The sequence below is a fragment of the Gallus gallus genome, chromosome Z (assembly GCF_016699485.2).
Source record: "Gallus gallus isolate bGalGal1 chromosome Z, bGalGal1.mat.broiler.GRCg7b, whole genome shotgun sequence".
NCBI lineage: Eukaryota > Metazoa > Chordata > Aves > Galliformes > Phasianidae > Gallus > Gallus gallus.
Genome location: NC_052572.1, coordinates 25,829,355 through 25,857,055, shown reverse-complemented (window position 1 = coordinate 25,857,055; position 27,701 = coordinate 25,829,355). Strand labels below are relative to the sequence as shown.

General features: G+C 40.1%; 1 protein-coding gene across 2 annotated transcripts in view; it reads right to left on the bottom strand.

Annotated features, from left to right (window-relative positions):
* MRPS27 (mitochondrial ribosomal protein S27) overlaps nucleotides 1-27,701 on the bottom strand; it is a 46,496-nt gene that overhangs the window by 9,279 nt on the left and 9,516 nt on the right. For both annotated transcript variants that reach the window (XM_424803.8, XM_046905615.1), the window contains exons 5-8: nucleotides 4,448-4,562; nucleotides 3,849-3,927; nucleotides 2,508-2,623; nucleotides 242-344 (exon numbers count right to left, since the gene is read on the bottom strand). In XM_424803.8, coding sequence (XP_424803.2) covers nucleotides 242-344; nucleotides 2,508-2,623; nucleotides 3,849-3,927; nucleotides 4,448-4,562 — 413 coding nt within the window. The remainder of the gene's footprint in view (nucleotides 1-241; nucleotides 345-2,507; nucleotides 2,624-3,848; nucleotides 3,928-4,447; nucleotides 4,563-27,701) is intronic.

The following is a 27,701-nucleotide window of genomic DNA, read 5'->3' as shown; positions in this document are numbered from 1 at the left end:
GGAACTCTGGTTTTTTTTGGGTTTTATTTGGAAAATATGTTGTTCCCTAAGCAAACCAACCTTACTCCTCTCTAAGATTACCCTCCTTCATTTGGTCTTAACTCTGAAATTGTTCCTCCCATGACTTCTACTTTTTTTCCTCAGTCTTTTCATCAATTACATTTTAGTTAAGCACAGGCACCAGTTTAGTTCATCCAACAAACAAAAGGAGAAATATGATTGCAAAGGAGGTAAAACTTACCAAGAAATGCATAACCATAGAGCTGGGAGCTAAATCCCACAGTGCTTGTTTGCTTTAGACCCGTCAGCACTAGTGATGCACCGAGATTTCTCTCCTCTTCCCACTGCAAATAGTAAACTAAGATGTAAACTAAGCATGTGTTCCTTGACAAACACAAACAAAAAAGTTGCAGCAGCCAAAGAAACCACATGGCCTTAATCACGTCTTACTAATAAAGTACAGAATCACGCAACAAGTTCAGAGTTCAGAGTTACAGTATGCATATCCTGAAGAACAGTACGTTTATGCAAAGGAACATCTTCTAAATGAAAATAAAATGTGAGGAGCTAACATTCTGAAGGGGAGTCAGTCAGTGTGTTTACATAGGGATAAGGATTATACTGATGTACACTGGCCAAGCTCTGCCTCTATCCTGTATGTCCTCACATTTGCTTCAGTCTGATACTGCTTAAAACAGAAATCATGTGGCTTCTATATTGGAAAAGTCCTTTCTTCTAAATGTGTGGTAAGATTAATGCTCCACTATATCCTGCTAAAATAGGAAAATGCTGAGTGAAGAATATGTTGCTACCGGCTGCTTCAAATCTTAGTGACAGATCAGACGAAATATGGCTAGAGACCCAATCAGTAAGTATATTAAAATCACAAGAGAGGTATGAATTTTACTCTGAAAAATTCCCTGCACTCCACTGGCTCTTAAAAAGCACAAGGGTTTGACCTAGCTTAATGCAAGGAGGTGTCTTTTTGAGATGTACATTTGTTGTGTCTCCATTTAGGTGGAGCATGAACTTACATATATACATCCAACAAAAAATACCATTATCTGACAACCTGGAAATGTATTTGTCTGACCTAGGAAAGAGATACAAGGGGATAGTTCTGTTTCCTGCTGAATTCAGCATTCCTGGTGAAAGTTACAGGAAAAGCAGATAAAACCAGAAGAGAACTTCAAAGGTCTAGATTCTTTTGGGAGCTAGCCTGTTTGGCTTCAAGAGCTAGAGAAACTGGGAGAACGTAATACCTTTGCAACTGAGGATGACAATCATACTGATTGTTTTCAACAATCAAGCATGAAACTTCTCGGTGAGAGCTAAGACAAGTGTTTCAGCAGTGCTTACAGCAGCACTAAAATGCAAGCTCTCTACCACAAGTACTAAGGACTAACATAGTCAGATTGCCTATGATACAGTTCCCAAAGTTAAAAAAAACATTTTGTCAGTCTGCTGGCCCCTAAACTACAGTCAATGCTGTCTGCAACAGGACACTGGCTGATCTTTCTTGCACCTTGGAAGAAGGAACGGGGATTTTCACAAGCAGCTGACTTCCTACTCTCTCCACGCTCTTTCCTAAATTAGCCATAGAAAACTGATACTGAGCATTATGAAGTCTTGACTAGTACTATCTATTTTGTATACCTACAAAAATATGGCTTAATGCTGTCCTTGGATGGAGTTATTTCAACACACATACTAAATAGGTCACAGCTGTAAAAATAAGCTTGCTTTTTTACAAGTGCTACATGTCCACACCACCTTTGCTTACAAGTTCAGCTTTCAAGAAATACCACACATATTGACTAGTGCCTCTCTTTGCAAACATAGACAAACGTAACAGGAAAATGCTTCTCACATACAAGTGATCGAGTATACTTGTTTTCTAGGGAATGGAGATGAGTGAATAGGGCAAATACACACTTGTTTTCAGCAGTGAAAACTGAAATTACAACCCAACTGATTAAATCTTATAAAAATATTTAGTAAGACGCATAGAGGCTTCAAGTACTTCTCTTAAGGATGACAATAGGGTTGTGAAGGCTTATGCCAAACTACAGGAGAAGGAACTGCCTGAAGTGGTAGGAGAGCCCTTTGTGGTTGATAAAGTCCTAAGTGAAACGTTCTGTTACCAAGCTCCAATGGTAAACAACACAGTGTCCTAAATAAGTTTTTTTGTTAACTGAGAGAGCCCTCTTTGAACTGAAGTGAAATGTCACTTCATAACCTTGCAATGATCATATACCACTGCTGAAAATCCTGACAAGCCTTCAGAGAAAGGAGTGCCAAAAAGGGATGACACATGATTTGCTGGTTTTCCTCTTGCTTTTTTTCCCTTTCTTTTATTGTCAAAATGATAAAGAAAACTTGCAAGCATTTCATTTCTTACAAAAATTTAAGGGAAAGTTTATATTCAGAACAGAACACCCAGCTGACTGCAACGTAACACTTAGAAACAGAAGCTCCATGTATCATTTTGAGTGTGGTCAGCTTACCGTACGTTCCGACTTGGTTGCTAGGTACTGGTATATAACATAGAGAGAAAGAAGCTGTGTCGAGAACTCATCAAAACTTTCTTGCAGCATGATCTCTGTTACTACTGACATAGCATCTGGAGAGGAAATAAACACATGTTAAGTGGAAAATTACACAGCTCCTTCTTCTGCATCCATTAATATACCCCAATGTTTTACCACTGTAGTGTATTTTGAAGTAGTTAGGAAGACAGTTAAAGATTTCCTATGACCAACAGGATAGAATTAGTATTATCGACTTGGGTTGTTCTAACCTGTCATGAGAAGGAGAAAGCACAATCAACTGAATTACATATAAGACAATAAGAAGCTTTCTAAACATATCTTAACTCAGTGCTCTCAGACTGATTACTTCTTCTTTGCTCAGCCCTTCAATCATCAACATTTAAAAAAAAAATCTTACAAATAACTTATTTCTTCTAGTATTTAAATTAAAAACAAAAAAAGACTGGCTTAAATTCATTGCCTTCATGGTGACAAGAGTGCACAGTGGAGAAGAAATTCTGTCACAGACCACCCACAGCATTCACTGTACTCAGCAAACAGTGCTCTTGAGAAGCTCCACAGGGAGTTCCAGTGACACTCCCTCTCATGGGGGTCAGTTTTTTAACTGAAGGCCTTGAGCCTGTCAGAGAAAAAAAAACATGGATAGAAAGAGGAGGAATTCATAGATATGGGCCTCTCAAAATAAAACATATATTAACTTCCCACTTAGCAAAATCTTCAAGACAAAAGCTTCAGAAAAGTCCTTCAGCAATTCTATTTTCCCTCTCAGTTGTTTGGTTTGCAAAAGGTTTATGCAAAGAAAGATCACTGCAAGTCTACAGTGCCAAAAAAATCTGCGGTGAAATGAAAACCTTAAATATTTGTCATCACGCATGAGAGGATTATTCTTCTCAGCTCTTTCTCCAGCAACAAGCAGGTCTAGACAGATAGTTCAGTTTAGATGCATAGCATTTTCAATAGCTTACAACTGGACAACGTTGTTGAATTTTCACTAGCATCTTCTAACATAATATTATCACGTAAATTGGAATTCTGAAAGTTGAAGAAGATAGTTTACATTTTGTATAGCATCAGTGATCATAGAAACACCGTGTACTGCACGTTTCAAAATCGCACAATGAAAGAGATCTCAACCAAAGTGATATATAAATACGCAGAAAAGTAGTTTAGATAAGGAAAGTGTGTTTTCAAGGTGACTACAGAGAAAATATGGCTACAATAATTTAATACAAAGGAAGGCTCTGCATATTTAAGAGCATACAACTGAGGATAATGAGGTGGTATCTATTTTCTTACCCTCATATTTCTTCTGTTTTATAAAATAATCCAACAAAATATTGAATGTAAAATTATCTGGGAAAATTCCATACTGGACCTGAAGAGAAGGAAAAAAATGAGTGAGAAAATCTGCTGTTCAAATCTTTCGAAGCAGAGCGCTGCAGGCATCAGAAGGATCAAAACACACTGGTGCGGTGTGACAGTCAGGCAATGTGAGAAGCTTATTAACATGGCTCCTGTGATGTGGGCCTACTACCTTTCAGTGTACTGGGTTTGCTTTAGCATTTTGTTAGGGCCATTGGGACCAAGAAAGGCACTGCCTACCAGGATTTTTATACTCCATTTCTATTCGGTGTGCTTTAGACACCACCACTACTTAAAACCAAAAAGCTCAAACAGAAAGAGGACAGAAAAGCTATTAAGAGCTTTTGCTGAAACTAAAGTTTGACTTGAGTTTCAGCAAATCAAGACAAACTTTAGTTTTCGTTTTGACAATGACATATCTGAACTTAAAACCACAGTATTCGTAACAGGCTGTAATAGGAATTCCAGGTAGGGCACAATTGTCTCAAAATGTTGATTAAATGTAGTTACAGTTTTTCCTTGTAAATTCTTACCTTGTTTTTTAATGTGTATAAGGCTTTGTCTTGCGCACCATGTTTTAAGCATTGTCTGATCCAACTGTGAATGGTCCAGTCTCTCAAGTACCAGCAATTCGGACTATGCCGAAACCTAAAGCATGATAAACAGTCCAGGTGACAACCATGGGGGAAAAAAAAAAAAAAGTGCAATCACAGAATCACAGAATCACAAAGGTTGAAAGGGACCTCAAAAGTTCACTGAGCCCAACCGCACTGCTAAAACAAGTACTCTACAGTAGGTTGCACAGGTAGGAGTCCAGATGGGTATTGAATATCTCCATAGAAGGAGACTCCACAACATCGCCAGGAAACATGTTCCAGTGCTCCATGACCCTTACCTTAAAGAAGTTCTTCTGCATGTTTTTATGGAACTTCCATTGTTCAAGTTTTAGGCCATTACTCCTTGTCCTATCTCTATGCACCGAGAAGAGCCTGACCTCATCCATTTGCCTCCCACCTCCCTTTAGATATTTATAAACATTTATCTGATCCCCTCTCAGTCTTCCTTTCCTCAGGCTGACAGATCCAGGTTACTCAGTGTTTCCTCAAATGGGAGGTGCTCCTGGCCCTTCATCATCTTTGTGGCCCTTTGCTGGACTCCTAGGAGATCCCTGTCTTTTTTGAACTGGGGACCCCAGAACAGGAGATTAAACATGGCCTCACCAGGCAGAGTAGAGGGGGAGGATCACCTCCTGCAACCTGCTGGCCACGCTCTTCTTAATGCACTCCAGGATACCTCTGGCCTTCCTGGCCACAAGTTGGCCAAGCTCATAGCCAACTTGTTGTCCACAAATCAATAATCAATAGACTGTGTTTCAATACCTCTGCACTTCATGGTCTCAAATACTAATCTTTCTGTATTTAATTTTGCAGCCAATCACGGCTCTCCAAAGAGCTCTAGTTAGCCCTTTAAGTAGAAGAAACAATACAGTGATATGCTTTAGTAGTTTGTTTGAAGGGAGAATCTGATCTTTTCACAAATGCAGAAAATTTCTCACTTTCCAGAAAGTCTGCTTCTTTTCCTCTGAGAAAAGGAATACCATAAAATAATAGCTTGGTATATTTATGATGGCAACTGAGATTGCTATCAACACTGTAGTAACTTTTAGCATTGTTCTTCTAATTGTAAAACACTGTATTATTAGTCTTTTCTAAATACAGCGCTGCTCCACAACTGACAACATCAGCAAGTATCAGAATTGCATCAAAATACTACTGCCTCTGAACCTTCAGAATTTGTGTATCTGGTATCTCCAAACACTTAACTCATGCCTCACTTCAATCACTTAAGAATTCACTGCATCTCTGACTCCTCAGACTGCTGCAGACTTCATTTGTGTTTCGAAATGCTTCATCAGAGACACATGCCTAAAGCACTAGGAAATTGCTGGACATTCTTCCCCTACTCCTCTGCATCAGCTGCACTAGCATTGCTCTTCATGGACATTTTTTAATCAGTTCTGAGACAGTTTGTGCAATGGATTCAGCAGTGTTCCCAGGCAACTCACTCCAATCCTTAACCTTAAGTTCAGCCTCTTTTGTTTCACTTATTTAGAGATATATGATTTACTTCATGATTGGAAAAGTACTGACTAAAAACACACAGAGCTTTACCTCTGACAAAGTCTCAAAAAGCAATTACGTATCCAATGGTAGGAGCTGCTGCCTTGATCCCGTGCTGAATTTCAGACCTCAGTGTCAAGAGGTATACACAACTTTTCTCAGTTCAAATTGAATGCATGAAAATCGGACTTGGTCCCCAGTGCAGAAGTGAGTGCCACTTCCTGTAGTAAACATCAGTGACTGAGCTGGGCTCATGTGCAGATGCTTGCAGCCTCGAGCCAAGCTGCAGCACCATTTAGAGGCAGGGTTGGCTCTTCCATCTGAGCGAGCATCCTTTCCAGAACATTTATCAGATTAACGTGGCCACCAACTCTGTTTTTCCCCCCCACTGAATCTCTGCATATTGTATCCCATGGCTAAGGGCTACACAGATTGCCAAGTCTGGAAAAGAATTCCTGTTACAGAGTCTACAGCATCCAAAAGACTTCAGTGCCAAAAGCAGAGCTAAACAGCTACACAAAGTCTAAATATACTACTTCTTCAGTGGCACATGAAACCTCTCTCGTCAATCTGAATTTAACAGAAAAGTCTGCTTTGAATATTAAATTATGAACATCCATTTTGTTGCTCTAATTGCTTTCCATTTTCTTCCCTCTGGAATTCAAATACTGGGCAAGCAAGAATATGTATTTGATCTCACTGAAGATCTGTTTCAATAATGCTTACAGGAAGCATCAATTACAGGAATTTGGATTTAATCATACGTTGATGAAACAATTATCTAATTGCTGGACTGTTCCACCAGTCATTTAAGATGGGTCAGAGCGCAACACTAGCACCCAACAAAGATGTCCATATCTTTTGAAGTTGCTTTTTTAAAAGGTTAGTATTGTTTCAAAAGTGCAGAAACAATCCTATAAACACATAACACCGATGCACTCAAAGACTTAGGCCTTTCCTTTGATATAACCTTTATCATCCTTCCTACATTTGTTACAGAGGGGGGAAAAAAAAAAAGGTTTTAAAGGGTTTGAGTATTCACCTTTAAGCCAATGCATATTTACTCTCAAGTATATTTATACTCAAGCATCCCACACTGAGACAGAGCACTCCAGGACCTCATACACCTCAGGAATGCTATAGCCTACTAAAGAAAGGTCTGTAGGTTCCCCATCACATTTGGACAGTAAAATGTCAAACAAGAACATGGTGAGATCTACAAAATGCAATGAAACTGATCACAGAATCATAGAATGGCTTGGGTTGGAAGGGATCCCAAGGATCATCAAATTCCAGCTCCCCAAGAGATCCTCAGTCATGACAAGTTTCCGGAATCAAAATGCACAAAATTCAGGCAGATATTACAAAAAAGCCTCCATATAAGCTCTGAAGGCCTGGGAGCATCTGTGTGGACATGTGTTTATATGCATATACACAATCAAAGGACCTATCAGTCATAATTTTTATACGTTACTATTTATATTCATAGTCTTGGACTCAGTCTCCATTGTGTTGGGTGCTACACGAACAGAAAACTTAAGGAGATGCCAAGACAAAGAATTTTCTAGTTAATTCATTACAAAACAGTTGCATGGGAACGAAGAAAGGGAAATAGTGCTAAAAAATGTCAACAAGAATCCATATGCATGTTTACAAAATCCCTCAGCGTTACACACTTCCATTAACCTATAATGCAGTGGAAGGAGAACTGGAAAATAAAGAGAAATAAGCATAGCGAAATATTTAATTGTTTCAATCCATATAATACTGAGATGAGCTCTGTCTCTGTTTTGTAAGCTGAGAAGAGAAACCAAGAGCATGTTCTCACATCTGACCTACGCAAACTAAACAAATGTAGTAGCACACACATTTTTATTTCAGATGAAACAGTGAAGGAACAAGATTGCTGGTCATTCTGAGTCTTCCTCCTTCTCCACAAGATACACAACAGGATATAATTACACAAGGCAATGCGTTTGGAGACAGATGAAAAGACAAAAGAAAGCTGCAACTACAGAAAGGAGAGGATTCAGAGTGAATTAAATAAAGGAACCCTCTAGCAATTGCTTTGTGTTTAATGGGTAGACCAAAAGGTTATCTTGCAGATGTCCGCTGCTGAAACTCATTTTTTCTGAGAACTAATAAAAACCTGGGAAGAACTACGTTCTTATAATGCATTCAGAAAAGGCAAGGAGAAACATCCATAACGTTGTTAGGGGAGCTCACTGTTGGTACACTTTCATGTGAACAGCAGAAGAATCAATATGGTGATCCTCCTCATCACTGACCTGAGAACATCTAGTCCCACAGATAATGGGAAGAATAATATCTGTAAGACAAGCAGTTATTGAAGTATCAAAATCACTGCAAATTTAATAGCACATGGTGCAATGATACTAGAAATCCCCTTATTTTTGAAAATTGTTCAAGTGATCCAGAACAGAAACTTGATTTTCATGAAAACATTACTTTTTATTGCATTATGATGATTATTATGTAGAAAAGATACTATGCGTATACAGTGCAAGGCAACCAGAGTATTTTTAGCCAAGCAAGTGCACACTCTCTCTTGCTCACAAACTGACCTATCAGGCTAAGAATGCATTCCTAGTTTAGTAATTCCCTGCACAAGGCCCCACTGCTAATTATTTACAGCAGTGCTGAAGTGCTCATGCTGTGTTAAAGAAACTGAACAATGGCAAAGTTTATCAGACGCTGAGAGTGTCTTATGAAGTACTTTACTAACCCAGCAAACACTGGCGTTCTCTCACAGCACAGAAATGCTCCATATCATCCTTCTTTCTTTCTTTTAAATGGTCTTTCAGATTTGTTTGGTGCCATCAAGTGGTGATACAGTCTAGTGCTGCTTTCACATACCTCCTGTTTTCAAGAGAAATGATACAGCAATAATGAAAAATACATTCAAAAATGAAAGAGAAGCACTAAGGTACCGCACTCCACCCTTTTCCCTACATTTGTTGCAAGGGTGTTTGTTGTTTTGGGGCAACCACAAATGAGGAAGATTGTGAAGGAATATCTATGGGCTTACAGGGCAGCTGGTACAGAAGTATACTAACAGGAACAGCTGTACCGTATGGAGGTAAAGCTAGCTCAGCAGATTCTTTGCTAAACGGACTCGTTTTTGCACTCTCTGGCTTTCCGGAAGGTGTACTCAACCACTGGTACTGCCAGAGGTTGTCCTTGTGCAATTCATAACGTTTTTTTTTCCCCCTCCCATCTGTGAAACATAACAGAGCTTTTATTTGTCTAATATGCCTGATCTAAGAAGAATGTGTTTTGTTATGACCTACACTTACTGTGCACATGACAGTACGATCTCTTAGGCCTCCAGATCTCTTACAGACTTTCGAAACTTCACCTGTATTTTGGTGTGATTTTTAATTTCCATACCTCCCATTTGTTTTCATAGAAACTACAATCGATACAAGTGCACAGAACACTGTTTGACAGAGCAAATTCTCAGCTACAAAACACCTATTTTTCAACATAGGCATCCCCCTTAGCTATGCATTTTCACCACTGATGAAGAAGAGCCTACATGCTGAGCTCATCGAAAATCTGCACCAGTGGAGGTGACCCACTGGCAGTGTTGCCACTGCTGAAACACACCATCCTCTGCCTCACTGTGCTCACATCTACTGTTTGGTCTCCAGAAACAGCAACAGGTGCCATTTTTTTCTGCATGGGGAAATTCAACGGCACATCTTTTCTTCAAATGCACCTCTGTGTCAGATGCCATTTTGTCAGACTGCCCCTCTGCTGCCATCTGTCACAGAGCAACAACATGTAACAGAATATTGCAAGGGAAGGTTCAACCTCTACTGCCGTACAAGGAACGGCCACCTCTAACAGTCAGCCAACACAGGAGTCATTACTTCTGGAGCAGCCCTCATATAAAACCAGTTCCCTAAATAAAATCTCCTATACAATAATGCTTTCTTATGTGTTAGAGATTCCTACACTGTCTACTGCCATATTGCAAAGTACAGAAATTGAAACAAAAGGACATTAAGCACTCTCCATTATTTCTAATATATATTACTGAAATGCGCTAATCTGCTTTCCTCAGAGTTAAAACCCCAATTTCATATACTGTTAGTATAGTAGTAGGTTCTACTCCTACTTCGAGGAGGGAGCCCACCCTGTGACTGGAGTAAATCTATCCATCTAGTTTTCAGACCTCTCTTATTTTCTTTAAGAATTAGAGTGAAGTAGAAGTTTGCATGTTCATTTGCTTTAACTGGGAGAGGGCCAGATTTCTTCTCATCCCCTTAAAATGCTAAAAAGTCTGAAAGTAAAATGTAAGGAAACTTCAGATGAAAAAAATATCCTAAGAAATATCTCTAAGAATCAGGAGAAAGCTCTCTCAGTGGAATGATTCCAAAGACACTTCACATTTTACACAAGTCATATGGGGCTGTGCAGTTCCTTGGCAATGCCATGGTTTTTACTTCACAGGCACATTTTTTAAGCTACAGTGCATAACGATCAAACAGATTCCATGCAGGCTTAGCTTGGAAACTGGAAGGCTAAGGAAACGTCACCCAGAAGTCTCCCTTTGTTTGAGATTTCAAGCTATGGGCCCTGGGAAAAATCCTCTGCATTTTAAATAGCACCAGAGGCATTGCTCATGTGTCAGTGTCAAAGAAAAAAATCTTTACTGATTGTAATTTCCTCCCATACATGAAAGAAACTACTTTTCTATTTCTTTTTTTGCCTGCTTCTAGGCCTAAACCTTTCTTTGCATACATCATTTTAAAATTTCACATATAATCATATAAGTCCTATAGGAAACACCTCACACATTAACTGCTAACTGAAGTGAAAGCAGAGGGAACACTTCTGTGGTGAAATAAAAAAAAAAACCCTCAAATAGTATACATAGTAAATTTATTTCTAGCTAATGGTGTCTATATGTCTACAGAAAGCATATGGATGCTTTCTAACAAAAGAAGTAAGAGGAGAGGTTCAAAAAAGTAGGTAAGTTAGCTATAATAGAGGACAGTCTAATGCTCTGTATTCTTATACAGGAAGCAGCATGCAAACTCCCTAAAAAGAGCCTAGGTTTAGCATTTGTTTCAATTTTTATTCACTGTCTCCAGACTTGATCACTTCAACTAGAAAAATTAATTCCTCTAAATTAGGCTCACTCTACCTACATATTTCTTGCACAGTATGTTGTTTTTTTTTTTTTATTCGGGAGATACACAGAGCTCTAACACTACTGATGAATGCAACCTCAAAACAGGCTTCATTTCAGATAGTGAGAAGTGATGGTACAGAAGCACATTCTAAGATTAAGTCTGAACAGGAGACTTCCAAGAATGTTAGCAACATGTTGTCTTGCCTTCCAGCTATACACATTCATCTTTTATTTCTGTCTATCCCAATGCTACAGTCTCATCTTTTTTCTTAACCATTATACTTGGTAAATTGGTAAACTGCATGAACTGGGAAGTGAGATGTTTTTAGTGGCAGTACGTACTACACAGCCCCTTAGGCATTTTCAGGACCTTTCTCCGGTAATCAACCTTTTCTAACAACCGAAGGGACTGAATTCACCCCTCAGGAGTGTCAACATACCGATTTATGACAGTGCACAAAACCACCTTTCTGTGAAGAAAGCTCAGCTTTGCAGTCTTTTTAGTATCATCTATCATACACAGCAGTCAACTACGTGGCAGCCAGGGTTTCGTGCTTCCTTTACCTTTTCCTAACTACTTTTTCTGACAGTCAGTTCTTAAGTTGCTTAATGAAATGGCAAGCTCAATTTCTGACAGAAAAGGCATTTCTGCCTACTGTTATCAATCTCCAGCAGTACATCAATAAAAAAAACCATCTTCCTCTTGATAGATTTAAGGCACTCTTGTAAGTAAATAACAGTGAACTTTTTCACTGATGTTAGATGTTATACCCTAGTTAGATGTTATAAATTTCATCAAAATGTTTGAATGCAGGAGCAGCTTTCTGCAGCACAAAAGGCTCTACTTGTATGTAAATTTAGAGAATCACTCATGGTAAGAGCAACAGATCCAGAGCCTGCAGCAAAGTCTGAAGCTACTTATTGAGATTCCTGGGTCTGAAACATATCTGGTAACAACTCTTCCACCAGGCCTCAACAGGCAGTCATGAACCCCTCTAAAGCAGAGGGGAAAACTCCTTCAGACATCTTTATCAACCTCAGTATCCTACATGCTTGCACTGAATTCCTTTAAACTTCATACTAATTTCCTATCCAGAGTAGAAAAAGTGCAGTACAGACCCTGCGCTCAAACAACATAATACTTTTTAGGACACCATTTATCCCTAGGAAAATCATTCTAGGCTGCAAGATACATTTCCTAAAAAGCTCTGGAAATATCCACCTTGATTCAAAATACTTCAGAACTACACACTCCCCAGTAGGACGGCAAGGGAATCTCACTTCTGCAAAATACATTTGCTTCCAGTATGAGCAAGGTTTTCTTAGGTAGGCTTGGGTGAAGGTTCTCTCTAGAATACAACCTGATAAAACATGAGATTAGTCACAGCCTTTCTCTAGCTCAGAATTAAGGTACTAATATTTGAAATTCTGGTACAAACATATTTTCCATGTTTAAAGCATAAAAATTAAGAAAGTCAGGTTAAAGAGAAGGTTGGGTAAAGACTGAGGCAAAGAACTCACAGAGTACCTCAGCCTTCTCCACAGCTGTTGTAGCTAGTTCTCCTTTCTCACTTAGCAGAGAGGGTATACCCTCTTTGGCCTGTCCCTTCTAACCTGTGTACCTGTAGAATTCCTTCCTGTTGTTTTTAACATCAATTGCCAAGTTCAGTTCCATCAGTGCCTTGGCTTTCCTAGTCCCATCTCTGCATGTCCAGGCAGCATCCCTGTGTTCTTTCCAGGTGACATACCTGCAACCAAACTGTCAGTTCATAGCCAGAATCAGTGGTTGAGTACCAGATGAGAAATCGTAGCTAACACAGGGAGCTCAGGTGCAAGCAATGCACCTGAGTGACAAGAATGGGTGGAGCCTGGATCTACCCCTCCTCACCCTCAGTTAAGGGCTGGCAATCAAGGAAGCAGCATCTCTCTGGGTAGAGATAATACTCTTTTTGAGCTGTCCTTGGTTATTGAAAGGGGGTAAGCCAGTTTATCCTCTTCGTTACATGCTATAGCTCTATAGTGTTTGTATCTCCATTAGAAGGCACTGTCATCACCTTCTTTTGCCATACAGATGCCCTTGTGTCCACTGCCTGTACGTGCCCTTTTCTTCTCTCAGTCTGACCAGCAGGTGACTGCCAAGCCATGCCAGTTTCCTGGTGAAGATAATTAAGATATCATCTCCTTTCCTTCCTTTATTATCAAGAGAGAAGAATGAGGTGGACAGCATTCAAAATTTACTTTACTTCTTGTTGCTTAGAGACACAGCTGCAACGAAAGAAACAAAACAATTAGATGCTTTAATACAGCATTCCTATTTTTCTCTCTCTCTCTCAGGATAATAGAGGGTCTCTGGTGATTATGGGCTCATCACCCTCTATCTCTACCAGTCTTCCGGGAGAAGACCAGAAAGGAAACAAGATTTTCTCCTTCAGCTCATGAAGAATCCATACTACTTTCATCACAAAGCTGAAATTCATTTAAAGAGTTAATAAGAAACTGGAAAATCTTCCTTTAATAGCAAGAACAATAAAAAATGAACAACTTTCCCCCAGACTATTGACTATAAAGGATATTGCTTCAAGGGTTTATTTCTGTTTAAAATATTCTTGGGCTTTTACAGTTAAAAATCTTATTTTGAACATAAATTCCATTGATAATCTAGTGGTTGAGTAGAAAGTATCATAGGCTGAGGAAAACAGAGAATGATGGGTTGTGCTGTTGCTATAGTGATCTAATAAGATACTCTCTAGTGCTTTTCCTTGTCCCCATGCAACTATAATGAAATCTAATTTAAAACCAACACTTGCATTAATTATATCTTTGCCTGATATCCTGGCATAGAAAAATACAGAGATTAAGAACTCTAAAACACAGTAGATCTATTACTTTGTGGAATTTAACTGTGTCACACTAAAACTTGCTGTATTAAAGCTCCACGGAAAGTCAGTTCTGCAGGAATCATTACTCATCTATCTGAAAACTTCTTAATACAATAGCTGTAAGAAGTGGAATAAAGTACTGTTCAGTTTGCTACTACTTTACCAGCTCAGTTTTACCTGTCATTATTTCAGACAACTCTCCACATGCCTGGAAGCTCATACACAAGTTATCAACTAGATATATTTTTTCAAAATGAAATGTCTGTGAAAGCCTGCTTCTAATTTGTGATTGCAGAAATCACCTTCGTAACTGGTTCAAGACTGACAGCAAGTTACTTCTTACCAGAGAGATAGTTCTTGCTAGACACATATTGGTAGCAGGTCTGAAACTTCCTATGTACCAAAATATTACTTTGTTATGGGCATTCTTCAGCAAGGCTATCTAAAAGATTATGTGATTTTAGGGAATAGTAAGTATATCTAACTTCTTCGAAGCCCAGTGGCACAGGAATGCTATTTATTTCACTGCATATGATGTCAGGCACATCAAACAGTATGCAAGGTAGGGATAAACAAAGTGAATCTGACTCAAGCTATCACAAAAATACTGTGCTATCATGCCTGTTACCTGAAGAAACAGTAGGTTCTTCACCTCAAGTACTGCATGTGCAATAGGACAAATGCTCCTCTACGTGGGTGTAGGTACAAGATGCACACTGAACAAGCCTGTGAGACTCAAAACAAGCAAAGGATTTCAAAATACAATGGCATACGTTGTAGTGCTTTCCCTTTTGGAATGGGAACACAGCAAAGACTGATGATTACAAATAAGGTCCACTTCTAGCTTTGCTACTGCACCTGAGCACCAGCCTGTTATGAAAAACCAAAGTACGCCCTGCCAATTTGCCATGTTGCAGTGACCCACTCAGATCTTGTATTCAGGCTCTGAACAGACACTTATAAGCATCTGGTTCTCTCGGGCGCTCACGTTATTGGAGGCTTATGAATATAAGGTTATCCACTGCTCAACAGAACTGAGAGTACAGAACACACAGCAAAATACTGCAACTAGGTACAACTATGTACCAGATGTGTTCCCTTTTTTTCTAAAAACTATTTTTATTCCTCAAAAGAATAATGATTTTCAAAAGAAAACAACAGTGTCTTTCATGAGATGAAATTGCTGCATTAGAATTTGACCTCGGCTAGGTAAACCTATGAAAAGTGGTCATCATTGCAGGGTAGTAACTTCAATGAAAACCAAAAGAAAGCAACACTTTTGCAAAGAAAGGTGGGTATGCTGCTCCTCCATCATCCCTCACTGCTGCAGCACCTTGTCCACCACATCAGCCAGCATCTAATCTGCTTTTTCCAGAGCTCTGGCACAGAAAACGTAGGCAACAGAGGACCTCCATTGTACTCCCGGCTGTCTACACCCAAAGGTTATCTATTTGACTTCTGGCTAGATTTAGCCCTGCTCTGCTCATTTGCTAATGGAACTGAGTTGAAAGTAAGTAATTAGAAGTGCAGAATCACAGGATGGCTTGGGCTGGAAGGGACCTTAAAGATCGTCATGTTCCAACAAACCTTCAAACTCTCCTGAGGGTACTCTCAATCTGATCCTCTACATCACTGATGAAGATGTTAAAAAGTACCAGTCCTACCATAGAGCCATTGCCCAAAACCCTCTGGCTGCAACCATGCAACCAATTCCTTGTCCACCAAACAGTCTACTCTTCAAATCCATCTCTCTCCAATTTAGAGATAAAGATGTGGTGGGGGACCATGTCAAAGGTCTTGCAGATGTCCAGGTAAATAACATCATTGCCTTCCCTTTGTCCACCGATGCCGTCAGTCTATCACAGAAAACCATCATATTGGCCAGGCATAACTTTACCTTGATAAAGTCATGTTGGCTGTCTCGGATCATCTGTTCCATGATCCGTGTTCCATGATCTTCCCAGACACAGAGGTGAAGCTTACCATCCTGTAGGTCATCTTGCCTCCCATTCTTATAAATGGGAGTGACGTTTCCATTTTTCAGGTCTCTGGGGACTTCACCTGACAGACATGATTTTTCAAATATGATGGCAAATGGCTCAGTGACCACATCAGCTCAGCTCTGTTAGGACCCTGGGATGCATGTCATCCAACCCCGTGGACATGTACACATTCAGTCTCATAAGTTGGTCTCAGATTCGATCTACGCTTACAGTGGGTTGGAGTTTGCTCCTCCACTTCCCACCTAGCAGTTAAGATGCAGAGATGTGAAGTTCAGAGATGTGAGAATCCTGGCCGCTGGTTAAGATTGATGCAAAGAACTCACAGAGTACCTCAGCCTTCTCCATAGCTGTTGTAGCTAGTTCTCCTTTCTCATTTAGCAGAGAGGGTACACTCTCATTGGCCTGTATCTTCTAACCTGTGTACCTGTAGAATTCCTTCCTCTTGTTTTAACATCAATTGCCAAGTTCAGTTCCATCAGTGCCTTGGCTTTCCTAATCCCATCTCTGTATGTGCAGACAGCATCCTTGAGTTCTTTCCAGGTGACACATCCTTGTTCCATTGCCTGCACATGCCCTTCTTTTCCCTCAGTTTGCCCAGTTAGACTGAAGAAACGGGTAATTTTCTCCTTTGTAAAATGAAAACAGCAGTGAAAGAGGAGAGATCTGAACTGGATAAACATCATTTAAAGATGATGACCAAAAAGTTGACTCTGGGATTAAAGACAGCTTTATATACACTCAATCTTGGAAAAAGATATTACTCAGAAAGATGTAAACCTGCCTGCAAATCCATTCACACAATCCATGCACTTTCAGCTCGTCAAGCTGCACAGTAATGATCAAAAAATAAAAATAAAAAATCCCTGTTCATTTTTCAGCAAGAGAAGTTGTATTTGTTGTATCTACATTTACAGCTGATACAAGAGGAGTTTCTACCACTTGCTCTTCTGTATATCCTTCTCCAATTCTGAAGACAAACCAAAGAATGCTTTCACTGTTGACTACTTAAACATTCCTTGAACTACATTCTGGGACAAATCCTTACCTGGTCCAAAGAGACAAACTGTTCTCCCAGCTGATCTAAGCCTCAGTCAGTTGGGTACCCGGCCCACAAAATATGTATAGGGATCATGAACAAGGCTAAAGTTGGGAGGCAAGGACCATAGCTCTATCACATTTCAATAACGTGTATCACAGTGCACCAAAAGACTTGTTAGTAGATGAAAAAGGAAAATAAATGCTGGGAAGAGAGCACCTATGCAGAAATTCCTGAAGTGACCAACATCATTTTTAAGAGAGCTACTCAAGCTTTCAAACTAGCACAGCGAGATAGCCCATAGCACGGGAGATAGCAAGACAACTGGAAAACCTGGAGATGCGCCAGAGTTTTAGCAAATAAGGTAAGGGGTATGATAAGGAGGTAAAAATGAGATGACAGGAGGGCTTGGGACTTCTATCTAAGTATTGACATCCCCAACTCACCAGCCTCTCGCCCCAAAAGAAGAGTACAGAAAGCATTATTCTGTCTGTGAAGTGAAGATTTAAGAAGTAAAGGACAGAGATGCAAACCGGGGTAGCCAGGACCCTGCCAGAAGGAAAATTAAAGGTAGCTGAGCAGAGTGACAGGAGTCCTTGGTACAGAGACACACTGAAAATGCAACAGGCCTCATTCCAGCAGACAGTATAGATATATTACCTGGAGCATGAAGCTTTAAAAATAGCTCACTATTAAAGTAGCTTTTTTTTTTGTTTGCTTTGTTTTTGTTTTAAGTAGACACTCTGAATTCTCTGTTTTTTCACTTGGCTAGTAGGCATGTTACATTCAGAAATTTGCACAGAGGAAGAGAGAGAGAAGGATAGAAGAAGAGAAAGAGAGAGAGAAACGACCTCAGAAATCAACCCCAGAAAATGTTAAGCCATGACCTTTGCTTATCAGTATCTCTATTCAGTTACAGCAAAGAATTATTCTGCAGATCTGTTTGCAACACAAGCTTCTTCCCCCCTCAGGAAGTAGAACAGTTTTTCACAGGCAGGACTGTACATGTTCCAGAACTAAGCAGTAATGCAAGATGGATAAATGTACCTACCTTTCTTTTTTTTTTCCCCTGCACATTTTGGACATTGTGAGTAATATGAAAGTATTAAGAAAAAAAAAATGATTCATTGGAATCAAGCAACATTAAGTTAGCCTGTCAAAATTCTTTATTACTGTGGCCAACAAGAAATCTACACGATGGATATAATCAGGTAGTTTAATACAGCTTAGTAACTGATTGTTCACCAAATGTCTTCAGAGCTACAAAAGCACAAACATCCATTTGAGTAAATTAAAACAGTCATACTCCCAACTACTGTGTGCAAGAGAAAAAAAGCATGCTTGAAAAAGGTTTCTCCCTCACAAGTGATTTTGATTTTGTTACAATCATTTTGTCCATGACTACATGTAACATGTAAGAAGAAAAGATCATATCAATGTGTGATGTACTAATTCACCCTTTTCCGAGGTCCTTTCAACATTCTTGCAATTTCTAAAAGCATTTACATTCCAGAACCTGCATCACTTCTACTATTGGTTGCTACATACACGCAGAAATACACAGAAGTTAACAGAGCACAACACAATACATATTCTTTTGGAGCATTCAATTAATCCAACTGTCTTTGCTGTTACCAGGAAAGGACAGAACACTCTTTTTTTTACCACTAGGAAGTCTAATAAGATGCTTGATCAGAGTGTGTTCATCTTAAATGCCATTTGGAACCTAACAAGCTTGTATACAATGATCCATTTAAAATTCAGATCACGTGGGTATTTCCTTGTACCAAACGAAAAAGAAAGGAAGCACTCACTGAAAAGTGCATGCAAACCTTCTATTTCAATTGTGACATAATGCAGGAAAAAAAGATTACAGTGCCTTTGTCCTTCTCTCCATCAGATTACACCACAAAACCTGTACATGATTTGTCACCATTCAACAGCACCAAAAATCTTCTTAAGAAAAGATGGTGCAGAGGGGAATTCTCATGCAGCAGAATATCAGAGAGATGTTTTGGCCCCATCTCTGCTTCCTTGCATCCCGCAAGAGTTGGTAGGATATCAACAGTGTCACCAAACAGCTTGTATGTTTGTTATCAGCACTCACATGAGACTGCTGGAGAATTTTTCATTGAAGATTGAAATATTGCAAGGCAAAGAAAAAAAAAAAGACAAATAAATCCCTTTCCCTGCTAATCTACACTGTAATGTGATCTGGATATTTCACACACTTAATGGATCTCCAGTTCCACCTCTTACAAGCACTTCTTTTAGTTAAAGAAAAACAAAACAGAATATCCTGTGTAAACCCAGGTTAAGAGGACCAGCTTTACAACATGAACATTCAAGCCAACATATATTTTAACAGCTTACACAACTCTTATACCCAACATCAGGACACTGGAGAACCAGCACTACTTTCTATCTAGATTTCATCTCTGGCTTCTAATTTTAATTTCTGCAGAATAAAATTTACAAAGTCAAAACACTCTTGGTTTTAAAAACCCAGTTCCAATAAAATACACGTTCTTATCTCAGAAGTTCATCCACAGCTGCTTATACATTTCACCTAAGCCATGAATATCCTGATTCACTTGAGAGAAAACCATCTGTAATGGTAACCATAACTTATCTCAAATTTCCTTTACTCTCTCATTTACTACTGAACACAGTAGTAAACACAACCATTAACATTCCCAAGAAATGCTTCACCTGATTTGGAAAACTTCTGAATTTTCACTCATTTCTACGTTTTTAAATTGAGACATTTAATGTATTCAGCATTTTCACTATTTACAGTGGCACAAAACTATATATTTCCCAAAGGATAAATGTGCTACTTTCCTTAACTTTCTTCATTATTTTATACATTATGCTTGCAGATAGATGAAGCTAAAATGGCTTGACCTTTTCATTTTCATCTGAATGGCTACCTTCATTGCTGCTTACAGCTCTTGCAGTACTAAGCAGTGGGACTCCCTAAGCGAAAGCTGATAAAAATGTTGTTTAGTTCAGCTTGACAATGAGTAATTTGCAACTGAAAGCAGCAAGAAACAATGCTTCACTGTTCTAGAAAAAAAGATGCATAAAGACAAATACTAAAAATACATACAAATACTAAAATTTTGATATCTTGTGAATCTGCTAATTTCACCAAATGGAAACAAGACTTCTTCTACTGATAAGGAAGTATTAAATGCAGAAGACATTCCGATATATGTTTTCCATATTTACATCTAATTTAATTAATGTTTACATAATCATTAAAATGTGTATGCTTGCAGAAAGGTAATACTTTCATTCAAATTTATTTCTTAAGAAAACTATCCATATAAATAAAAATAGCACTGTAGTAAACACTTCTTTCTTTTTAAAAGATTATCAATCATGAAATTTAATCCTGCAAATGAATACCTGTTAACCTGATAAGTAAAAATACAATGGTCTTCTTGGTCAATAAAAAAAATAGTTCCAAATTTAGTATAATAATTTCAAAGAAAAATCAAAATAGCTTCAAGAATTATCAGAAAACAACAATATGGCTTTCCTTCAGAAGATTAAAAAAATTATAAACATAAAACTTGAATAAAATCTTCTACTTGAATTCATGTTTCTTGCTTGCTGATTTACACTGAAATCAAATTCAACATTTCAAGTAGTTCTAATTCAAATCAGTCTCCCTGCAGTAAAACAATTCTGGTCTACAGCACATCGAGACTATTTTTTAATGCCATAGTTCATTGTTATTTTTTTCTGCTGTATTTATTTTTATTAAAAAAAAAGAATAAGCACCTTTAAGGAATGATTCAGGTTGACAAGTACAATAACGACCACGTTAGCACTTCCCAACAAAGGGATTATCGTAGTCCTGTGAACAGCTGTAAGCCTATGAAAAATTCAGTATTTTATAACTGCAGTGGCAATCTTCTACTTATTTGTAAAAGACTGCTTTACTACCTAACACTACTTAAAGTTATAATGGGAGGAAATAAAAGAAACAGTTCTTCTGTTCACACAGGTTTGGACCTGCTGTCTGGCCCTAGATGCCAATACTGTTCAGGATCTGTAATCAAACCTGCAGTTTCTTTTAGGGGAAGCTGGATGGGGTTAATTCTCAAGTGTATCTTTACAATTATTAGTCATCAAAGCCAGCCAATGAATAATGTCTGCATGTGTTTGTGTTTTAAGTTCTGAAGCTTATAAAAGGCCTTGCTCTGTTCTGCTCATTTGTATTCGTATGAACTGCTCACTCTTTACATTTTTGGCTACAACATAACCTCTGTCTAGACTTTCAATATTTCTAAAATATAATGCACAACCTGCCTCCAGCAGGGCTTCTTGCTGGTGCAGGAACTTAAGAGAAAAAAAAAACAAAACAAAACTTTAGAATGCCCCTTGATACAGCAAACATTAGCTTTATGGTGAGAATGAGTCAAACCCTCACAAAGTGCTGCCTTTTCTCCTTCAGCACGTAGTGAGCACAACATTCAGCCGTGATCTAAATACTTACTACTCATATTATACTTACCACTATTTCCAATACTATCTACTATACAGGATGCTCTGAGCTGTTGGCAAGAAAGACTCTTGCTGAAAGATATGCAAATTCTTCTGAGAATAGTAATGAAAGCTTTTCTGTCAGTACTAAGTGCAAAATGCATCTAGAACCACAGAATCATAGAATTGTTTAAGTTGGAAGAGACCCTTAAAGACCACCTAGTCCAAATCCTCTGCAATGAACACGGGCACCCACAGCTAGGTCAGGCTGCTCAGAGCCACATCCAACCTGGCCTTGAATGCCTCCAGGGATGGGGCATCCACAACCTCCTTGGGCAACCTGTTCCAGTGCGTCACCACCCTCTGTGTGAAAAACTTCCTCCTAATATCTAACCTAAACCTCCCCTGTCTCAGTTTAAGACCATTCCCCCTTTTTCTATCACTATCCACCCTTGTAAACAGCCATTCCCCCTCCTGTTTATAAGCTCACTTCAAGTACTGGAAGGCTGCAATGAGGTCTCCCTGGAGCCTTCTCTTCTCCAAGCTAAATAAGACCAGCTCCCTCAACCTTTCCTCATAGGAGAGGCGCTCCAGCCCTCTGATCATCTCTGTGGCCCTCCTCTGGACCCACTCCAAGAGCTCCATGTCCTTCCTGTACTGGGGTCCCCGGGCCTGGATGCAGTCCAGATGGGGCTTCACAAGAGCTGAGCAGAAGGGCACAATCACCTCCCTCTCCCTGTTGGCCACCCCTTTTTTAATGCAGCTCAGAACACAGTTGGCCTTCCAGGTTGCAAGTGCACACTGCTGGCTCATGCCCACTTTCTTGTCCACTAGGGCCCCCACATCCTTCTCCGCAGGGCTGCACACAACGAGATCTTCCCCCAGTTTGTATAAATATCTGGGACTGCCCCAACCCAAGTGCAGGGTGCTGCACTTGGCCTTATTGAACCTCATTAGGTTCTCGTGGGTCCACTTCTCCATCCTGTCCAGGTCCCTCTGGATGGCTTCCCTTCCCTCCAATGTATTGACTGCACCGCTCAGGTTGGTGTCACCCGCAAACTTGCTGAGGGTGCACTCGATGCCACCGTCTGTGTCATTGATGAAGATGCTGAAAAGCACCGGTCCCAGGACCGACCCCTAAGGGACACCGCTTGTGACCAGCCTCCACCCTGACACAGAACCACTGATCACAACCCTTTAGTTGCATCCATCCAGACAATTCCTAATCCATCGAACAGTCCATCCTTCAAATCCACACCTCTCCAATTTAGAGACAAGGATGTGGTGAGGGACCATGTCAAAGGCCTTGCAGAAGTCCAGGCAGATGACATCCACCACCCCTCCCCCATCCACCAAAGCCATCACTTCATCACAGAATGCTACCAGATTGGTCAGGCAGATCATGGTGAAGCTATGCTGGCTGTCTCGAATCACCTCTTATCTCTTATGTGCCTTAACATAGTTTCTACGAGGATCTGCTCCATGATCTTCCCAGGCACAAGCTCTTGACCTGATTGTGGCTATTCCTCAGACACAGCTCTTTGCAATCTATCCACTTCCTAACATAGAGGGCAACTCTGCCACCCCTCCTCCCCTGTCGAACCCTTCTGAAAAGCCTGTAGTCCTCAATCAGGGCATTCCAATCATGTGATTCAACCCATCATATTTCTGTGATAGCAATTAGATCATACTTTCCCAATTGCACCACGGTTTCTAACTCCTCCTGTTTATTTCCCATGCTGCACACATAGGTATAGAGGCACTTCAGCTTAGCTTACTGGCCTCACTGCCTTCTCAGAGGAGCCCTCCCACATACCTCCAGGACAAGTCTGAGGTTTTCCCTTACCATCTCCCAAGGTGACAGCGCTCCTACACGCTTCTCTGTCACCCAGAATGCTCCCCTCCCCCATCATATCTAGTTTAAAGCCCTGCTAACCAGCCCAGCCAGCTTGCTCCCAAGAATATTCATGGCCCTTCTAGTCAGTTGGCTCCCATCTGCCTTCAGCATTCCCCCTTTCTCAAGGCTGCATCCCAAGTTATAGTACCCAAAGCCCTGAGTGCGACACCATTTGCAAAGCCATTCATACAGCACGTCCACCCTCTTCCTTTTGTGCAAATCCCAGTCACCAACTGAGATGACAGAAGAGAACACAACTTGTGCTCCCAATCCCTTCAGAAATCTTCCCAGAACCCTGAAGTCCCTTCTGAATGCCCAAGAACTTCTTTGGCCTACCTCTTCATTTCCAATGTGGAAAACCAGTAATGGATAATAATCGGAGGGCTTAACCAGGCAAGTGACGTTCCTAGCAACATCTCTCACCCAGGCTCCAGGCAGGCAACACACCTCTCTGTGGGACTGATCCGAGCAGCATATCAGGCCTTTGGTTCCCCTCAGAAATGAGTCCCCTATGACAACAGCCCCTCTTTTTTTCCTGACTGACACTGTAGTAGAACGGGAATCAGACTGACTAGCCTTGGGCAACCTCTCCTGCACAGATGGACTTTCACCAACATCCAAATCCCCCAGTCTATCCAGCTCCAGAGCCTCGTACCTGTTAGGTAAGGGCACCTGGGAAGGTCGGACAGGCTGAGGGGCAGTCCACTTGTTGCTCCGAACAGAGACATGTTTCCATCCCTTGCTGTCTTTGAGGTTGCCCTTTCCCATCTGACTGTGAGACAGCAGATGATCCTCCACTGCCTGAGGAGCATCCCCCCCACATCCTTCCTGTAGGGACGGCAGTGTGACTCCACCAATTAGTCCCCTTCCCACAATCCCTGATGCTCCTCAGCCTTTCTACTTCCTCCTTCAGCTCTACTACCAGGATGAGCTGATCCTCCACCTGCTCACACCGCACACAGGTGGTATCTCGGCTGCCCTCCTGTAGCAGTGACAGGGCCAGGCATTCTCTGCAGCCTGAGACCTCAACTGCAGCATGGACATTCATGCTTTCTGTCTGAGTCTCCACGCCCCTTTTAGCAGCTGCTCGCCGCAGTGTGGTGACCATGGCTGCACCTCGGTGTATTCAGAGAGCAACGACCTGTTAAGTGACCTATTAAGTGCTAAGTGTTAAGCCCCCTCCTATATGGCAAGGTGCCCCGCCCGTTCACCGATCCACTCAGGGTTTGCCCTGAAAATCACCTTTTTCACAGCCAGATAACAACCCTTCCCTGTATAGTCATGCGAATAGACAGCTTACCGTTTCACCTCGTCTGAACGGCCCACGTGATTCACACACCCTGGCTCCTCCCCTCAGTCCCTGAGGCTTTTTCTAGGCAGAGGGCGCGGATGCAGAGCCGTTGCCCTAGCAACGCTCACTTCACGTCAGCCGCTCTCGCGAGAGCTGCCGGGCTTCTGTTTTCCCGGTAGTAAGAACTAAGACCTGTGGAACTAACTTAATTTCCAACAAACAAGTATCAATCAAGGAAAGTCAAAAACTCCAGTGAGGTTGCACAAGAATTTGGAGAGCACATCCACAGACAAACATCTGCACTTTACAGGCTATGTATATATATTTTTCCTACGCTGCAGTCGTGAGTTCAATGCAATTAAAAAACCTCTCAAGGAGCCTCAACATAAAATTTCTGCAATAGCTTTCAAACACATTGAAAATCATTCTAGGCACAAAACCTATATACTGAATCAGCAAGTTACCTCACCATAAAACCGCCATTATGCTAATGTTTTGATCATCTGAAAACCACTCTGATGTGAGAAACAGTGACATTCCAGTGAGACAGGACCAAGTAAGGCAAACTGCAGGTCTTTGATCTAGCAGAAAGCGCATTCTGATTAGTATTTCTACTGAGATCCTAGGAGATGAAAGGATTTTCAAGTCTTGACAGTTAGGGTGGGGAGGTATTCAGAAGAGAACAAAAAGAGGAGTACTGAAAGCAGGTGATGTCATGGCTTTACCATTTCACTGACATGCTCCACAATGTTGCATAGCAGTTTTTACAAAATTGTTTTTGAGAGCTCAGGATCCTCTGTGGAGACAGTATGGCTAGATATTCACTGTTTTAAATGACAAAAAGTTGAAACGGGACTAAATATGATGTGTTTATTGTGTGTTGTAGCCCTCAACACATTACAGTGATACTCCAGAATACTACTTTTCAAAACTATGTCCTGCCTGACATAATAGAAGAAAAGCCCACTCTACTAAGCTATGGCACTCCTGTCTTCAGCAAAAAAAACAAACCAAAACAAACAAACAAAAACACACAGTGAGAATGGAAACATCACTGTTCTTCCCCTGAATCCTCCCACTGGCACAGTTTGCCCTTTCATACCACAATCATCTTCCACTAAGGGCTTTGAAAGTGACTACCCTTCAACTCAGATTGCCAGAAACACACAGCATTGAGGATAGGCATTTAAATCTCTCGTTTACACTCCACAAGTAATTATGAGGAAAAATACAGGACTCTGAGGGCATCTTGCATAGCTACATTCAGGCAAATGCACATATAGCCAGTTTACCAGGAAACATGCATGCCATTTGCTCACAATGGATTTGTATGCTGTAGAAGATACAAAAAAAAAAACTTTTTCGGTGATAAGGCTTTTCTCTTTTTTCAAAAACGTCACCATAATCACAGAACAAAAAAAAAAAAAAAAAAAAAAAAAGTGCTTTGAACTGTTTTTCATTAAGGAAGTAACAAGCTAGAAAAAGATTTCTTGACAAAGCTTCTCTATTCCTTAACTCCCCCTCTCTTCAACCTCCTTAAGTCTCATGGTGTGGCCATCTTTGCAGGACTCCGTGACAACATCCTCCCAGCTGCCAACAGATATCTTTATAAATGTGTCCTTCATTTGAACTCTAGCTTAAGCACAAAATGTAAAGAATAATAAAAGGGGACCTTGTGGGTACCAACCACATTTTGTATTTCCTGAAGCTAGCAAACTTATTTTCATTTGAAAGGGAAGCTTATGTTATAATTGGGATTTTTACATTTTCACATGAATTACAGACCTCTTTATACTGTGTTTCACTACCTGCATGCTAATGTGTTTTGAGAATAGTTTCATGTAACACGTTGGAATGAAGTCTCCCGGAAAACTGATGCTAACGTCACCAAAAGATTAAACATTTTACAACAGCAGAACCAAGGAATGTTATAAGGAAACATACAAGAAAAATTCTAACTATAGGAAGTGTGACACATCGGTACCTTTCTATTTTCTCCTTATCAGCTACTAAAATTTGTATCAATTACAAATGATCATACTTGATGCACACATAACTAATCTTACTAACTGCAGAAGAATTATATACTAGAGAGGTTGTAAATTACTGGAATTATTTTTGAACTGCAAACCTCTACTTTACAAAGTGCTCTTAAGGATTAAAAAAACCTGTATTTTAAGCTGAGGTACTGATCAGCCAGAGATAGCATGAGGAAGATATTTATGTTAGAGATTCCCACTCTATTTTCTTCCTCTTACTGCAGAAGATTTTTGGTATTTCTAAGTTTTTGCCACTCTCTCACCTTCCTGTTTTCAAGAAGGAAAAAAAAAAAACAAACACGCTATTAAGATACATTACATATGAACAGCTAATTCTACTATCAGGATTTTACCTGCTGCATTTTGAGGCTCAGCAACTAAACTATCAAACTTACTCTTGGCTGCCCTGATGCCCCAATTCAACCAGCGAGAACTGGAGTCTCTGTAGCACGTTTCATGTAATAAACTTCAAGAATGCTAAAACAAGTTACTAACAGTGCATCTGTAAAATAAAATTAAAAAATAAATAAGTAGAAAGAGTAGTCTGAAGCAGACTTGACTCCCCTGTTTTCTTCTCTCACCAGGGTTTGTTGAAAAATCCAAGAATGATTTCTAAATTTCATGACAGGACAAATGAAATTTGGTCCAGAAGTAACTGAAGCTTCGCTAACCTGCACTTTTTATAAGAGATTCTTCTTCCTCCTTTTATTTTTTCATTGTAAGATATCACTTGTAATAGCAAACTGGATTCTTTTGTATACAGCTTGAAGCTGAGGTTCAGTTATTGCTCAGAAATACCAGAAGTTCACAGAGATCTTAAGTATCATGCAGTCATGCACTTACAACTACGAGTCTACTGAA